The sequence below is a fragment of the Astatotilapia calliptera genome, chromosome 19 (genome assembly GCF_964374335.1).
Source record: "Astatotilapia calliptera chromosome 19, fAstCal68.1, whole genome shotgun sequence".
Classification (NCBI taxonomy): Eukaryota; Metazoa; Chordata; class Actinopteri; order Cichliformes; family Cichlidae; genus Astatotilapia; species Astatotilapia calliptera.
Genome location: NC_137440.1, coordinates 13,993,598 through 14,011,588, shown reverse-complemented (window position 1 = coordinate 14,011,588; position 17,991 = coordinate 13,993,598). Strand labels below are relative to the sequence as shown.

The window sequence follows — 17,991 nt, the reverse complement described above, 5'->3', positions numbered from 1 at the left end:
CGGCCAAAGAATTGATTTGTGAATTCTCTGTTCAGTGAGGCTCAGTTTTTATGTCATGCTTTTCATTCATTTATTTTTTTCATCTAAAAAGGGGGTTTGTACGTGAAATTCTGATGCTTGTCGTAGCTGCTTGAATCATTTCTTTGTGTAGAAGCTGATAATAATATAAAAAAAAAAATCCATTCCAAGCTAAAAATTCAGTAACCCACTTAAAATGCTCTATCAGAAACACTTTTTACAGACATATCAGATATCCTGGCACCATAAGGCTGCACGTACAGGCACACATGGTCTCAGCTAAATAACAAAGTAAAGTTTCAACCAATTGATGGCACTAGATGAAAGGTTATCCAATCACAACAGTGAATACATTTTTTCCCGAGACATCAAATTTAATCTCACATCATCCAAAAGCTTTTTGCATATTTCAATGTGACTCTAGGTTGGGAGACAATCAAAAAAAACCCTCTTACGGTATCATAGCAGTGGAAAAGAAAATGCAGCAACCCACTTAAAAAGAACTTCAGTAACAGAAACATTTAGCAAAGGTGGAGTACATGGGCTATAAAGATTTGACACAAACTTTGTGCTTCTAAAGCACCACCACCTTTGAACTTTGAATTAGTTTTTGTAAAAAATGATTTCAGTGTAAAATAATCACAGATGCTTCACACTCACGGTTCTATCTGTTGTACTGTAAAGTTTCTACTCCTCACAGATTTGTAGTCTAACTCTGCTGCCCTGTTCATATACTGTAAACCTTCACCCAGTGGTTGCATATCATGATTTTTTTTTCATGCTGAAAAACTCTTTTTTGTTTATTTCTTCTTTGTTCTCATTCCTGCAGGTCATCTCCTCTGTCAGGTTAAGTGTACATTGCAATGTACATCCACTGCAATAAAAAATCATAGATTATTAATGTTTCATACCTTAAAATCTCGCGCATGCATGACATGATTCGTTAACTATTTTAAAATGAAGTGTAGTCACCTCTGTTTCCTGAAGAGTCATAGCCTTGCCATCAGACAACTGGTTGAAGATTTCTGTGGAGAAAGACATAAATCCTTATAGTTAAGAAAAAGTAGAAGTTTCACAACTTGTTCTGACTTCATCCTTTTGGTGTCCCGTCAGTGATGTAATGAGTATTTCTGAGTAATTTCTAATTGTAAAGAAAATAAAGAGAAAAGACAGATATTGCAGATATTCAAATCTAATTCAAGTTCCACAGTTGACAACTTTTAACCTTTGAAGAATATAAAATATGTCTACTGTAATTTTCTTCAGTTTTACTTACGATACATGCATTCAAAGCGGAGTACTAGACTGATGAAGCTCTCCAGAGTAATGTGCCCAGACGAGGTGCCGTAACGGAGAGCCATCAAATTCAGCATCTCATCGCTGATCTTCTTTCCTGACCAACATACAGTTCATAAGATGAAGTCAGTGGAGTGTGTATTAGGGCTGGTTGCTACCAGATACAAACAGACACGCTGCTAGACAGGTGGTTTGTGTAGAATATCAAAGCAAGTGCTAATACTTTACAAAAATACTATTTACATAACCTTCAGAACATATTAATACTGAATGTATGATTGCCATTACTGTCTTCATTGTAGAATTTAAGCTGGATCCTGATCTTTTCTCTGCTTTAATGCCTTACTTTGGTATTTTACTAACCTGAGGAATAATCATTTTGGCCACATAGAAGAAGCAGAGACATGTTGCAAATAAAAAACTTTAATATGACAATTTAATTAGTTGGTAACCAGTCATATAGCCCACTTATTTAGACTCTTTAAGCTTGGTTTTTGGTCTTTACCAGCTTCTGGGTGCCACATAGTGTGAGAGCCACTACTACAGAAAGTGACCAAAAATAAGCAGACAGCTAAACACTGAGCTAAAACCTGATACAGAGCTGCATGAAGGGAGAGATTTAAATAAATGATTGTTAGAGGGACCATTGTTTTCATGTTCATTTTGTTTTTCTAAAAATGTTAACTATACCATTGTTTTACATAGAAAATGTGAAAGACTCAATAATCACAGGATAGTTTTGTGTTCCAACAGTATCTTAAAATGGGTTTTAAAATTAAATGTCTACCTGAGGCTATCATAGCATTTCTCAGCTCGCTTAGTGACAGCGTCCCTGTTTTCGAAACATCACAGCGGGAGAAAATTTCCTGTGTGAAAAGCACATAATTAGCGATTATAATGTTAGAATATTTATAATAAGACGTTTGCATGGGTTAGAACCAGTGACCTTTTGCCCCTCAGCAGCACTGGGACATTTCCTGGTTTTAGTTTTTCCTTCCATGAGCAGTCAGCTTGACCACCAATAAAATAACGGAGAAACAGAACAGTGAGGGAGAGATTACAGACAAGCTTAAAAATGAAACAAATCCACTTCAGTTTGTGAAGTTTTGTTACTTTTGCTCGAAGACTGTATATAAAGTCTTGCTTGATAATGTAAGATAATCTTTGTTTAATTATTTTTTATGTCACATTTTCACATTGTGTGTGTGTGTGTGTGTGTGTATGTGTGTGTAGGGCTGTATTTGATATTTGAAAATCAATGGTTGACATGTTAAAAGACTTCATAGATAATTGTGTAATAACTACACGTAAATGCATTAGAACATCCGTCGTTATGGACTTAAAGTGATTTCTCTTTGTAGCATGATCAACTGTTGAATGAACTCTGACATTGAGACAATCCTAATATACACAATGGATTAGTCTACAAAAGGAGTAGTCTGGTGGTGTGGGTGAGATAAAGTCAACATCCTGATAATTGTGGCATCCTGAGTATTTTAAGGATCAAAAACAAGCCTCAGAATTCTTGTTGAAGTTTTTTAACGTGTGCTCCCACCTGATTTGGTTTTAAGGCGATATTTAGTTTCGCCAGTAGGTGGCAGACAAATGAGAGACTGGCAAAATAATCCCTTACAAAAGTAACGCGGGCCAGTTATTGTAATGGAAGCTGTCAGTGACACAGAACTGCTGTTTTGCTGTGTTTCAGGTGAGAGCAGTATACGAGAACTCTATACATTTATGTAAAGTTGATAGTTATTTAAAGTAACATGTTTGGAGTGTAATTCTTGTTTATAAGGCGTTTGATGTGACCAAAGAAGAGAGTTGATTCACGTTATCCGTGGCTAACGCTAGTAACCTTTGTGCGCTAAGTCAGCGGTCCCCAACCTTTTTTGCACCACGGACCGGTTTATGCCCGGCAATATTTTCATGGACCGGCCTTTAAGGTGTCGCGGATAAATACAACAAAATAAAACTAGTACCGGAAAAATTTTACCGAAAATTTTTTCATAACACACGTGAAAAGACCCAGGAAAACCGAGTAAACGATAAAAACGATAACAAAATAACGCTGAAAACCGATAAAAACCCTGAAAACTATACATTTCACACCTGAGCCTCAACTCTCGCGGCCCGGTACCGGTCCGAGGCCCGGGGGTTGGGGACCGCTGCGCTAAGTGATGTTAGTCTCCTGGGTTAAACTGTTTAACCGTGTTGTTCCATCAGAAATATGATAGAAAACAATTAGCTGGTTTCAGTAAAAGTTATAAGAAATGTTTTGATAAACCAGCCAGTACATCTTATGCTGTGTATTGTTCACTGGTCTGTCATTTGCTCTGTTTACTAAGGGCTGATTACTAAAGGGCCATTACACATAATACCTTACAAAAGTAACGCAGGCCAGTTATTGTAATGGAAGCCGTCAGTAACACAGAGTTGCTGTTTTGCTGTGTTTCAGAGCAATAAACCTCAATGTGCAACTGGATGAACATTATTTCTTGTGTGCTACAGCCTTCCTGATGTCATCACCAAATCTGAAATCATATGTTTCCCAGGTCGCTCCCTTTGTTCAGTGAGTTCTTATATGCAAATGTGACAGTTTGTGTTCAAACTAAATCCTGCTTTCACCTCTGATTACCTGTCAGGTAACCCTGCCTTTGTGTTGTGATGACATCTTTGACATTTACTATGTTTATCTTACCTGGTATGTGACAGCCTTCTTCCACAGACGAACAAATTCCTCATCATTCAGCTTTCCAGTCACAGATGTCTTTTTAAGGTACCATTAAGATATCAGAACTGTGCATTTTTGCATTATTGAGTAAAAGGGCAGGCAGGTTTTGACTTGTACACTGTTAATATGTTTTATGTAAGTGCAGTTATTGTAAGGGTTTGCTCCAGTAAGCAGCTGAAATGAAGCCAATATAAATGCACCCAAGTCAATATGACACTCGAGGATACATCCATCAGAGCTACCATGCTGCGACAGGCATCGATTGTGAATCCTCCAGATTTCAAGTCTCCTAAAAAAGAAAAAAGTAAATCATACTAGGACACTCGGCACCATCTACATGGGATTATTATTTTAACTGTGTAGCCTTTCACTTTTACTGTGCAAACCTTTTAGTATTTTTCCATTTAGGAGCCTCTTGAGCTGCTCTGCATCCACTTCTTCATACTGGAAAGTAATCAAAGCTTAATGTGATGGTTGGGTTACTTTTAAGCGTTTCTTATTATCTAACTCATTAAAAAAAAAGCAAATAGACATGTGTCCCCCCCCAAAAAAAGGAACTATTGTTACAAGACACAATCCTTTACCTTGTCAGAATGCTGACGGAACAGTGTCCTTTTACGTTCGTCATCCTCACTCTTTCCCACTGGTGTGTTCTGCAAAAGAGCGGTGCTCTAAGCATGTTTTTATCTCTATATTAATGATTAGACTGTGTCATTCAATCAATGTTAACAAAAAAAACAACAACAACCAAGGTTAAAAACTGACTGAGTATGGGGTCAGTATGGGGTCAGTTGTTCAGAATTAACTCTACCAAATACCAAGGGGTTATTTTCACTATTATTTGACAGTATATATTTCTACTGGATGATGTAACATGATCCATCTTATTCACCTCTTCCAATTCCATATATTCATGACCACTGGAGTTCTCACTGAGGACACAGGACAGATAAAAGGAATGAGTACAACTTTTTTTTCACCAGCAAGTAAAAGTAGTGTGCAGGATTGTCATTCGGGAGATCACAGGAGCAACAACTTTGTGATAGACCCTGAGGACGATACAGCCATGTGATACCTGAGCACCACAGCACTACAGGTCCACACAGACTGACAGGTCAGTGTACCAATGACACACATTTATAGAATTCCCCATTCAAAATTCCTTCCCACTTGCCCAGCTTTGCACACCCACATAGTAAGAATGCAAACTTTTAACAAATAACAATTAATGATTTTAAATCTCGCAGCATGGTGGCACGGTGGTTAGCACTGTTGCCGCACAGCAAGAAGGTCCTGAGTTCAATTCCACCATCAGGCCGGGGGCTTTCTGTGTGGAGTTTATATGTTCTCCCCGTGTTTGCGTGGGTTCTCTCCGGGTACTCTGGCTTACTCCCACCAAAGACATGCACTTATTGGGGATAGGTTAATTGATTAATCTAAATTGCCCATAGGTGTGAATGTGAGTGCGAATGGTTGTCTGTCCCTGTGTGTTAGCCCTGCGACAGACTGGCGACCTGTCCAGGGTGTACCCTGCCTCTCGCCCTATGACAGCTGGGATTGGCTCCAGCACCCCCCATGACCCTGAAAAGGATAAGTGGTAGCGAATGGATGGATTTTAAATCTATCAAAACAGCTCCGCCATAAGAACTCCATCTATCAGACTTTGCACTCGTATAATCAGTGACAGCACTGCTCAAACTCAGTCTTTTGGTAAAATCCTTCTGCTCTTCTCTCTCCAAAATGCCACTTCTTTACTTGCTTGCTAAACATCTTTTATAGTGCCAATAATACTCTTTACGACACTTAGACGCATAGTTGATGTCAAAAGTTCCCCAGGCAATTCCACAGATGATTGAGAGCATCATCAAAACCTTCCAAAAAAGGCACCTGCTTAAATCAGTGCAGTATAAACATATAGTAGAACTTTTGCAACTAGACACAGTCAAAACAGGTTGTATGATATGGATGGGCACCATTGCTTGTCATGTTGCCCGCGCCTCCTCTGCCCCACCCTTTCTGTCAAAAGTAATACCTTTGTTTGAGATTATGTTTATTTTTTAGCATTTACTACCCCAACTTTGAACATTACTTGTCACTACACTATTTTGCCAAAAGACTTGCTTGGAAAGAAAAGCTTCTGGACTTCTTTAAGTTTCCTTGAAGACGTTTCAACAGTCATCCAGCTTCTTTAGTTTCAGTTCACATCAGAGAACTGAAACTGAAGAAACATATATATACATTTAAATGTGTTAATAATGTGTGTTTAAACACTTTTCAGTATTTGCTCTAATTCATCCCAAAGGTGATCTGTCGGGACTCTGTGCAGGCCACTCAAGTTCTTCCACACCAAACTCACTCATCCACGTCTTTACGGACCTTGCTTTGTGCACTGGTATGCAGTTTTATTGGCACAGGAAGGGGTTATGTCCAAACTGGTCCCACAAAGTTGGAAGCATGTCAAAAATGCTTTGTTATGCTGAAGCATTAAGAGTTCCTTTCACTGCAACTAATGAGCCGAGCCCAACTCCTAAAAAACGGCCGCACACGATAATCCCGCAAGGAAATTTCACGGCTCGACTTGTTGCACAGATGTCATCCTATCGCCATGCTGGAAGTCACTGAGCTCCTGGGAATGACCTATTCTTTCACAAATGTTTGTAGAAGGAGTCTGCATGCCTAAGTACTTGATTTTATAACCATGAAAATGATTGGAACACCTGGATTAAATTATTTGGACGGGTGAGTGAATACTTTTGCCAGTGTAGTGTATAAGATTGCAAGTATCTTACTGCACGTGGGTCTCTGCCTTGGACACGATGGTCAGGATGAAGGAGGCTGTCTCATTGGGACTGAAGGTGGATGGCACAATCACGTATTCACCAGGCTTCAGCATCATTAACTCCATCACCTCACGGGCATTTATGTAGGATTTAGTGTAGGCAACAAGTTTGCTCGCACTGAAGAAAGAGGCTGGGAATTTCCCGCTGTGTGCCATGTACTGTAATATCAGTTTTAAACAGATATTTAATCTCTTCCGCTCTGTCTCGGTCCTGTTATTTGAAAATTGTGAAATGAAATGTTTGCTGTGGGAAAATACTCACGTTTTCAGGCACCTTAGAGGAAATCACAGAAAAAAAAATTAGATCACGTGAATTATGTCTTTATAAAAGCTAAATGGAAACTAATGATTTAGGAATTGAAGGGTTTTTTGTAAATGAGGCACAAAACTCCCACTTTTCATTAGTTTACTACATGACTTCTACACATGCAGTGCAGAGTACACCAATCTAACCAGTGTGATGGAAACAATAAAGGCTAATCTTTACCTCAAATACAGAAAATCCAATGTAGAGGTTCTGGACCAGGTGTCTATTCCTTTTATCTGGCTTTTGCATGAGAGACACCAGCATGTTGACTTCACCCTGTTTCCCAGCACATTCACTGGATAATTCATCAATCTTGACCCGATACTGTGGATTTGTCCAGAAGCTCTCTGAAAAGCAAAGAAGGAAATCATTTTGGAGTTTTCCATTAATCTATTATTATTATTATTATTATTATTATTAAGTAAACCTTAACAAGCAGCTACAAGATGATAGACTGACTCCACAGAAATATGACACTTTCTCTTCACAGTTCCCAAATTATTGCAATTATATTTAATGGCTCAGTCACACTAGAGTAAAAATAGCACTTCCTTGGCCTTGGCACCTCCAAGGTCATTGGATAGGCCACATGATATGTTAGGAAGTACCCTGTCTCCAAAAAAAATTATCCTCTGACTACAATCACTGCCAGACTCCTGTGCTTATCTCTGGTTACCATGTGATCATATTTATATGTTTTATTGGTATTTTGAAGCATCAAAGTCACTTTGAAGATGATAACTGACTGCTGGTGGTCACAGACCTGTTCCCGACTTCGAAGGAACCCTTTCAGAGTCAGTGAGATTGTATGGTCAGGATTTTGGTCACACTGTAGTCTACAAAGATTGATTATAGCGCAAAGGAAATAAATGATAGTTGCAATTAGTTTAGAATTGCTAAAAGGCATGTGGTGCTGTGCAAATGGATGTAGCAAAGAGATCATTTATTTCCATAACTAAGGCATTTAATGAGGCTTTAACTTATTAGAGCTTTTGAATATACCAGGGTTCTTCATGCAGCCTCCAGCAGTGGTTCCTGCAACCCATCGACCTTCATAAATGGAGGTTTTCCAGTGACAGGTAGAGTTTCCATCCAGGAAGTCAGGACACATGCAGCAGATGTCGAGCTCTGAATAGGTCTTACAGAAGTCTTTCAGACTCATCCTTGAAAACAGATATAAATTTAGGTAATAATGAGTTCTGGCAGTTTCGTGATAATGAACGATAACAAAAAATGAACAGAAATATAAAAAGCATGTATTCTGCAACAATTTGTTGATTTAATGGAATCTACACAAAAGCGTAGCAGCTTTTGTTTAGCAGCTTTCACTGGAAGTCAAATTCTAACTCTATAGACTCTTTTGCCCTTGAATAGCTATTCTATTATTTATATTATTCTATTATTCTATTATTCTATTATTCTATTAAACTATGTTCAAAGAAACTAACTATATAATCTAATTTAACTTTTAAGCATTTGAGCATAGAGATGTATAACACAAATACATTTGAGTACTTAGGGTTAGAAAGCATCTTTTTGTTCTTCTTTTGTTTAATTATGGTAAGAACTTATTATTGTGTAACTAATTACTGTGTTGCATTTGTCACATTTTGATTTTTCTTACCAAAACTCGCCGTCATCATAGACTGCTAGGCACATATCTCGATCTTGAGGACTCACAGTTTGCCACAGAGGTGACCTTTTTGGAAATTTTTCAGAGAAGGAAGAGGAGGCATATGAATACAATATTGTCATATTCTAAACTTTTCAAATTTAAGCTCATTCAAGCTACAACTACTCCTCTCTACTCATGTGGATGACGTGTGGGAAATTAGTGACCTTTGCAGTCAACAAAGAGTCTTTCAGAGCTGTCAGGAGACTTTTTCTTCTGCCTCGTGTGCAAGACAGACCTTGTTTCAATAGTTTCAAACAGAGCCATTAGAGAATGCCTCCAAACCACAAACCACACCTAAAATCATCAAGTATTTCAAAATAAGAAACTCTAGAATAAAACCTTCAAGTCCTGTCAAAACTTGCCATCTGTGGGGTTTTTTTCTTCACTTACATAAGAAGTTCATAATTAAGAGATTACGCTGATAAGAAACCAACACAAAAGCTTCTCATGGCTCTGATCCACATATCCTCAGCTATCCTCAGCCCTTCCTTGCATGCCTAAAAATGTATTTATAATAATGCATTTATATAGCGCTTTACAATTCCACTATTCATTCACTCACTGGTGGAGGCAAACTACAGTTGTAGCCACAGCTGCCCTGGGGCAGACTGACAGAAGCGAGGGTGCCATATCGCACCATCGGCCCCTCTGGCCATCACCAGTAGGTAGGTGAAGTGTCTTGCCCAAGGACACAATGACCGAGACTATCCGAGCCGGGGTTCGAACCGGCAGCCTTCCAGTTACAAGACGAACTGCCAACTCTTTGAGCCACGATCGCCCCTTAAGTTTATCACTGAGGAAATTACTAAAACAAAACACACAGGACTTCTTGATACTTCCCTGTGAGCATAATATATATATATATAATGCTATTCCACCACTGCTAAATTATCTCAGTATTTTTTCTCCTGAGGTACAAAACCAGAGAAATGGTGAGTGCAAGATGCTCTAACCGATCACTCCAGTCTCCATTCCACTCTCCGTGGCCCCAGGGATTCCACAAACGCACCAGGTTCACCATCTGCCCTCGGCTAATCATCTGCACACCAAAGGAAACCACATTTGTAGTTTCTTTAATAAAAAAAATACACTGCTTTACAGTAAATGCAAGCTCGGTACCTTTATTACCTTAAAATGAATGAAATTAATTGTTTGCTGAGGTAAACATCATTAGAAACTTAAAAACGTAACTCTTGCTAATAGAACGTTAACAACCACTCTATTTTAGTTTGCTGCATGTTGTATTAGCTTTTAAATAAATTCCAGACCTTACCTGTTTAACACCTGTGACAGCGTAAGCATGGCTTTGGACCAGCCCATTTGGTAGTACAATGTTTTCAGTTGTCTCCTACAAAGAATTAACACATGTAAACATTCCAAGTTCAGTTTAAATTAGCACAACTTAAGAAAAATATCATTTTGCTTTTGAGTCTTGCAGGTAATAAATAGTGAACACACAAGAACGAGCTGAGTTGGCTAATTGGCAAATTTTAAATGAAAACAAAATCATATTAGCAAACTTTGGCTTTTCAAAGTAGTAAAGAACCAGTATATTGTTGCTTATGTTAGCATTACTCGTGTGTCAGCAAATTAAATTTCATTTAATAATAATGGATTGGATTTATATAGCGCTTTTCAAGGCACCCAAAGCGCTTTACAATGCCACTATTCATTCACTCTCGCATTCACACACTGGTGGAGACAACCTACGGTTGTAGCTTGTTCAGACTGACAGAAGCGAGGCTGCCATATCGCGCCATCCCCCTCTGGCCAACACCAGTAGGCGGTAGGGTAAAAAGTGTCTTGCCCAAGGACACAACGACCAGGACAGAGAGCCCGGGGATCGAACCGGCAACCTTCCGGTTACAGATACGCTTCCCAACCCCCTGAGCCACGGTCGCCCCATGTATTTGCTCATACAGTAGGATATATCAACATTATTTGGAAAACAAACAGCTTCTTAAATTCTTGTGAAGGTTCAAACGGTGCAAGATTATCATACATCATATGAGACGTGCTTCTGCTGGATTAAGTGCTTTCACTCATCATGAGAGTAAACCATCTGGACAAGTATTTCAGAGTCTAATGTATCAGTAGCTCTCTCTGTCTGAAAAGACTTATCCGTGTAGTTACTGTTTGAGGGGCCAAACAAGATTCTGTGGAGCCACTTATGGGTCATTAATTAATTAAAATAAACTACATGATGAAAAAGGTGAAGATTCTTTCATACAAACAGAAATGCAACCCACAAAGTATTGGTACTGTTCTGCTGTAATTTAAGGTATTTAGAAAGATAATACATGCAAAACACTGATTATACTTTAATTTGAATTCTGATAAAAAATATCTCTAAAAACATGATCGTCAAAAACATTTACCAGTGTTTTCTTTTCACAACATACTATGGCTCTGAGAGTGGTTCACTCTTGCATTAACATGTACGGGATTTTCTTCATTCTATTAAACTGTACTGCTTTCTAGGTATTGCGCATAACTTCAGGGAAACAGGGCGGTGCTGTTTACTTTAATGTGACAGGTAGATTTCCAGCCGCTGTGAATGGGGGAGTTATCAAACCACTTTCTCAAAATGGAACAATCCCAACACAGTGTTTTTATTTTTCTGCTGGGAGAAGATAACTCTGAGCTAAGAGCTATTATTCTGAAGGTTCTTTTTTATCACCCGATCTTTCAGTAAGACAGACACCCCTGACTGTTTTCAAAACAAAGATTACAAGGCAGCATGTTGCTTTATGTGGTGTAAATCAATGCTTACACCCTGTGGTGTCCCACAACCCATCAGTGACTTGGATTGACCAGCTCGACACATCATTTCCCACAGGTCTGGAGGGGGCTTTGACAGATCAATATAAATGTGGACCCCACCAGTGAAGTCTACCAATGCCTCGGCAGGAGTTCCAGCATTCATATCTGTGTAGGAACCACACACCCTGAAAAAAAGTGGATATATTGTTATTTTTACTGACAAATAACTCCCACAAAGAGCACTGTAAACTGAGAAATAACACAGGGTTTTTACATACTTTGCATAGGCTTTTTCCAGCAAAGCTGGCCAAAATTCAGTTGGATCTCTGGAGTGGACAAAAATGAGTCTGCCATCAATTGTTGGTAGTTTGTCATCAATGATGACATCCACCCATTTTCCAAATCTCCAGAACTAAGCAGTTGAGAGAGAAGAGAAAGCGAAAAGGTTTTATGCATTGTTTAATGCAACCTGCTTTTAGATATTTATCTTTGGCAATGGCAGAATATCAAAACAAAAGACTCGTAATATTTCAAGTAATTCCTTAAACAACTTTAAAATGTACAGACAACATTTTACCACTGACTTTTCAATGGTATGAATGATATTATGGTACTGTATATACCCTGAAGTGGAACAGTCCACAGTAATCCTCGTGAAAGTTTTGCTCAAGTGGAACAACTTGTCCAAGGATGTGATTCTGAAATGTCAGAGCTCCAATAGAGGCAATAAACCAGCAGTTTTCTGTAAAAATATGTAGTTGAGTTGTCAGAATGATTTACTGTGCAGATATCGCAGTAGTAATTGTGCTGATTATGGTTAGATTGACACAAAGAAGTGAAAGAATAAGTATACTTACTAACCCAACCTTGACCAAAGTCGAACCTGGACACCCCGTCAGCAACAAACGATGGATTTGGAACAATTTTCTGAAATAACAAAACAAACTCTTATCTTTATGGATTATTGTTATTATTTCTTTATTATTATCATCATTATTATTATTGGGCTTACTGCAACAAAAGTTATAGAAGTTAAAGAAACATTAACAATCATTTGACAAATTAACAGTTGGTGTTTCATACAGTTTTGTCTTTGTTTCCCTTGAAGAAATACTTCATGCAGCTAAAATGTGCATCCTCGTTTGTGGTTGGTAAAGCATTCAGGCACACCATGAAACAAAGGTTCCAATAACCCAACGTACAAATGAATTAGCAGATTTCTATGCTTCATGAAGAGCCTTAACTATCTAGATTTGTAGATTGTTAGAGCATCGGCGTGGTGGGGGTATGGCCTTCGGCTCCACTGCAGAGGAGCTGCAGAGCTGGACCGATTGGTGTGATCAGTTACACTGGCACTGCCCACCAAACCCAATGCCCCACCACTCCTCTGCAGCAGAGCCACAGACCACACCCTCTCCTCAAACAGCTTTCATGATTATATGTACTTGCATTTGGGGTTTTCAGCCAATGCAACACTCACCCCTGGTCTCAGCCACACCACTCGGTCAAGGTCAGAAGGCGTCAGTATCCCATTGCCGATTGAATTTCTGTCAGGGGGAAACATCTCATCGATGTACCTTAGATGTTGGATGAGACAGTACTGTTTCAGCTGGTGGAAGTCTTGGTTTAGGAACCTCTCGGGGTTGGTGACAGTCCCGTAGCCATTTTTCATGTGGCGTGCACTGATGATGTTCATGCACACACCTGGAGGAGGCATAGCTGCAGGGTTTGAAAGCTGTTGAAAACAAACATTAAGAAGTGTAAAGATTAGCTTTAATTCTCATTACACAAACTCGTTTTTCTTCTTTGACGTGCCCAAAGGACATCACTAAGTAGGTGTACTCCTTTACACAAGAGTCTTTTACATAAGACTGTAAAGTATTTTTCAGCGTTAATAATGTAACAATACCAACACCACATAACTGTTACAAAAAGAGGTAAAAAAAAAAGTGTAAACCAAGCTGCTTAAGAATGTTTACAGTACGAGTACAGTACCTTGCCTTACCTCAAAAAGCTAGACAGCAGTGACTGTGGGTGGAGAGAAACTCTGCTGTTTTTATCATACCTGTAAATGCCCGAGGCTGCTTCTGTCAGCACGTAATAAGCCCTCCCTGATCTGTTTTTTTTTACTGGTACAGCTGTCTGTTGTTCACGAACGGAGAGAAGAATAGAAGAAATGCAGACATTTACATGATTAAAAGCTTCCAAGTCAGTCAACTCTGCAAATATGCAAGTATCAAGTCACAAAGCATGATTATTGTAATTCACTTTATTTTGGTCTCCACTCTACCTGTCACAGGCTGAGTTTTCTTTGTATTTTTTGATATGTTATTAGTTTGTGTTATTTCCTATTTGCCTTTAGTTTAGGCAGTTATTGTTCCTGGGTTTTCTATGTTTTGGGGTTTTCTATTTATTTCATCACGTATTAGGTCTGTTAAGTTGTGTTGTCATTTCCTGTTTTATTCTGACAATGTCATGTGTTCTTTGTTCATTGTATTTAGCTTTCCTCTCCTGGTCCTGTCATTAGGTTTATGTCTGTCAGCTGTTTTCCCCCATGTGTCGCCACTTCCCCTGATCACCTCATGTCTGTATTTAAGCCTTTTGTTTTCTTCATGCCATTGTCAGTTCGTCTGTTTATCTCACCAGAGTTACAGTCATAGTCATAGTCATAGTCTTAGCCTGTTTATTTTCCACCTCAATCATAGTTATAGTTTTTGGTCTTAGTACCTTTAGTGTTTTGTTTCTTAGTGTTTTGCCAGCTTAGTGTTTTGTTTCTTAGTGTTTTGCCTGTTTGCTTTGGTCTCTTGGTTCATTTCCTGTCGTCATCGCAATAAAGGTTCACTTTTCTGTTAATCATTACTATTCCTCGTCATCATCTGCTTCTGGGTCCTGTTTCCGCACACATCGGCGCACCCCGCCGTGACAGAACGAACTGACCAGTCATGGACCCAGCGGATTCTGCTCTCACCGAGTGTCTGGAGGAGACTGCTCGGATCCAAGCGATCCTCGACCGCATCTTTACAGCGCCCGATTTGAAGAGCAAGCTGGTAATGATTAACGTTGCTGAAGCTATTATGGAGAGGGATCCCCGCCTTCTCCAGCTCCCGGACTCACCTGCCATAGTTGATGCCTTTACGAGGATAAAGGAGATGCTGCAGGCCCAGGGACTGTCGAGTCAGGAAATGGCTTCCAGCACCCACCAGTCACAACAACCCCACAATCAGTCATCTCCATTGCTGCCTCCGGAACCTGAGTGTGTTCGTGTCGGTTCGCTGAGATTCGCCGCAGCGTCACCACCTCTCAGCTCACCAGTTTCCACACCCTCATCACAGTCTCGCCATACTCCTGTCACAGTTCAGCGCGAGGAAGCGCCGCACACCATAGACTTGGACGACGACGAGCGCCAGTCTATATTCTGCGCTCTCTTGGAGGAGGAGCTCCGGTGGAAGCCGTGGCTCATTCCGGAGCACGAGCACTCTTTCCGGGGAACTCGACTGGCTCTCGGGGGACCTCGGAGTTACCAGGGACTTCCACCCATCGCTCCGCCGTCTTCCACTCCTAAGAAAAAGCGGCGTGCGCGCCACCGACGCTCCGTATCACAAACGCAAGTGAGTGATTACATTTTGGCTCCTCATGTTTTCTCTCAGGAAGTTGTTGAAATTGACACTACTTTTCCGGTTAATAAGCCCGGCTATACCGAGACTGTTTGCCCTGGAAAAGCTAGCCATCAGGCTCAGCTAAGCTGCTGTGGGACTGCTATCCAGGCCGGTTTGGAGCCGGAGACGGAGGTACAGCTGGTGCAGCCAATTTCAGTGTCAGCCGGAGGGCCCGGGGAGCCCGTCTGGCCTCATGTTTCGTCTGCTGGAGGTTCAGGAGAACCCAGCCAGCTTCATGCTTCATTTGCTGGAGGTTCAGGAGAACCCAGCCAGCTTCATGCTTCGTCTGCTGGAGGTTCAGGAGAATCCAGCCAGCTTCAGGCTTCGTTTGCTGGAGGTTCAGGAGAATCCAGCCAGCTTCATGCTTCGTCTGCTGGAGGTTCAGGAGAATCCAGCCAGCTTCATGCTTCGTCTGCTGGAGGTTCAGGAGAACCACACCAGCCTCATGCCTCGTCAGCTGGAGGGCCCGAGGAGCCCATCCAGCCTCATGCCTCGTCAGCTGGAGGGCCCGGGGAGCCCATCCAGCCTCATGCCTCGTCAGCTGGAGGGCCCGAGGAGCCCATCCAGCCTCATGCCACGTCAGCTGGGGGTTCAGGAGAACCGCACCAGCCTCATGCCACGTCTGCTGGAGGGCCCGAGGAGCCCGTCCAGCCTCACGCCACGTCAGCTGGCGGGCCCGAGGAGCCCGTTCAGCCTCATGCTTCGTCAGCTGGAGGGCCTGAGGAGCCCGTCTGGCCACCTTCTGCTTCACCACCTGTGACTGCAGCGCCACCTCCTGCGGCTCCCGTGCCGCCGCCTGCAGGACCACCACCTGCTGCGCTACTGCTTGCTGCTTCTACGCCTCAGCCTGAGGACGACGCCTCACCTGGTTCTGCCACACCTCAGTCTGAGAACTCATACAAACTCATTTCACCCACTATAGACTGTGTGTTGCTGCAACTTGAAAAGCAACCTGCCTCGTCAGCTGGAGGGCCCGAGGAGCCCGTCCAGCCTCATGCCTCGTCAGCTGGAGGGTCCGAGGGGACCGTTCAGCCGCCATCTGCGGCCGCCTCGTCATCGGCTGGTCCAGCTTCAGCCTGTGCCTCGCCAGGCCCAGCCTCATCAGAGCCTTCAGCCTCGCCTGGTCCGGCCTCGTCAGAGTCTTCAGCCTCGTCTGGTCCGGCCTCGTCAGAGTCTTCAGCCTCGTCTGGTCCGGCCTCGTCAGAGTCTTCAGCCTCGTCGGTCCGTCCTCAGAGTCTTCAGCCTCGTCGGTCCGGCCTCAGAGTCTTCAGCCTCGTCGGGTCCGGCCTCTGCCTGTGCTTCTGCTACGCCTGGTCCGGCCTCTGCCTGTGCTTCTGCTACGCCTGGTCCGGCCTCTGCCTGTGCTTCTGCTACGCCTGGTCTGGCCTCTGCCTCTGCTTCTGATAGGCCTGGTCCGGCCTCAGCCTCTGCTTCAGCGTCGCCTGGGCCAGCCTCTGCTTCAGCGTCACCTGGTCCTGTGCCCTCCAAGCCTCGGCCGGTACGCCTGACACTTGGGCGCCGCTGCCGCCTTCCGCACGGCCGGCCCCCTGAACTGTTTCCGCCCCGTCGCCTTCCGCACGGCCGGCCCCCTGAACTGTTTCCACGTCACCGCCGTCGAGGTCGCCCCCTGAACCGTTTCCGTGTCGCCGCCGTTGCCGTCCGCACGGACGGCCGGCCCCCTGATCACATGAACCGTGGCTTTCTGGACCGTCACCCCCCGGGCCGGCCCCCTGATCACATGGACTATGACTTTCTGGACCGTCACCCTCCGGGTCGGTCCCCTGAGGAGTCATGAACTGTTCCCTGCGCTCCTGTGATTTTTGATGGACATTTTGTTTTTTTTTGGCCTTGTTTCCTGTTTTATTCTGACAATGTCATGTGTTCTTTGTTCATTGTATTTAGCTTTCCTCTCCTGGTCCTGTCATTAGGTTTATGTCTGTCAGCTGTTTTCCCCCATGTGTCGCCACTTCCCCTGATCACCTCATGTCTGTATTTAAGCCTTTTGTTTTCTTCATGCCATTGTCAGTTCGTCTGTTTATCTCACCAGAGTTACAGTCATAGTCATAGTCTTAGCCTGTTTATTTTCCACCTCAATCATAGTTATAGTTTTTGGTCTTAGTACCTTTAGTGTTTTGTTTCTTAGTGTTTTGCCAGCTTAGTGTTTTGTTTCTTAGTGTTTTGCCTGTTTGCTTTGGTCTCTTGGTTCATTTCCTGTCGTCATCGCAATAAAGGTTCACTTTTCTGTTAATCATTACTATTCCTCGTCATCATCTGCTTCTGGGTCCTGTTTCCGCACACATCGGCGCACCCCGCCGTGACACTACCCTTCTATGTAGATTACAGACAGTCCAGAATGCCGCTGCACGCATTCTAACTAAAACTAAGAAGTTTGCTCACATCACTCCCGTCCTTGCTGATCTGCACTGGTTGCCTGTGAAATTTCGTATTCAATTTAAAATTCTGTTGCTTACTTTTAAAATTACTAATAACACAGGACCAAGCTATCTTAAGGAACTCTTAAACTCATATGTTCCTGCGAGGGCTTTAAGATCATCCTCACAGTTATTGTTGGTTCAGCCCAGATCTCGTTTGAAGTCTAGAGGTGATCGAGCGTTTGCTCTAGCTGCACCTGAGCTGTGGAACAATCACCCGATTGGCATCCGGGCGTCTGATTCTATTCAATCTTTTAAATCACGGCTTAAAACA

At 42.2% G+C, this 17,991-nt stretch overlaps 1 protein-coding gene across 2 annotated transcripts; it reads right to left on the bottom strand.

Annotated features, from left to right (window-relative positions):
• Nucleotides 1-367: 367 nt before the first annotated feature.
• Nucleotides 368-13,678, bottom strand: LOC113011959 (calpain-1 catalytic subunit-like). Of its 2 annotated transcripts, none has more exons than XM_026151854.2 (22): nt 13,635-13,678; nt 13,110-13,364; nt 12,487-12,556; nt 12,253-12,371; nt 11,908-12,041; nt 11,640-11,814; nt 10,140-10,214; nt 9,820-9,905; nt 8,816-8,890; nt 8,194-8,354; nt 7,372-7,538; nt 7,147-7,158; nt 6,835-7,043; nt 4,938-4,977; nt 4,630-4,698; nt 4,432-4,489; nt 4,273-4,334; nt 4,013-4,081; nt 2,102-2,180; nt 1,295-1,411; nt 991-1,043; nt 368-892 (listed from the first exon to the last, which is right to left on the bottom strand). In XM_026151854.2, exons 2-22 carry the CDS (start codon nt 13,344-13,346, stop codon nt 866-868), a joined length of 2,094 nt encoding a protein of 697 aa, XP_026007639.1. In that variant the 5' UTR covers nt 13,347-13,364; nt 13,635-13,678; the 3' UTR covers nt 368-865. The 2 variants fall into 2 exon arrangements, with proteins under 2 accessions (XP_026007639.1, XP_026007640.1); XM_026151855.2 differs by having other exon boundaries at nt 13,625-13,645.
• Between the last annotated feature and the right edge of the window lie 4,313 nt (nt 13,679-17,991).

What these genes read in the sequence shown, in the direction of transcription:
- LOC113011959 (XM_026151854.2), bottom strand. Translation starts at nt 13,346, where the DNA reads ATGCCTCCTCCAGGTGTGTGCATGAACATCATCAGTGCACGCCACATG. An exon ending in AAGGCAGAGACCCACGTGCA is followed by an intron (nt 4,978 to 6,834) that starts GTAAGATACTTG and finishes CTGTGTCCTCAG; the next exon opens with TGAGAACTCCAGTGGTCATG. An exon ending in AAATGGAAAAATACTAAAAG is followed by an intron (nt 4,335 to 4,431) that starts GTTTGCACAGTA and finishes TTTCTTTTTTAG; the next exon opens with GAGACTTGAAATCTGGAGGA.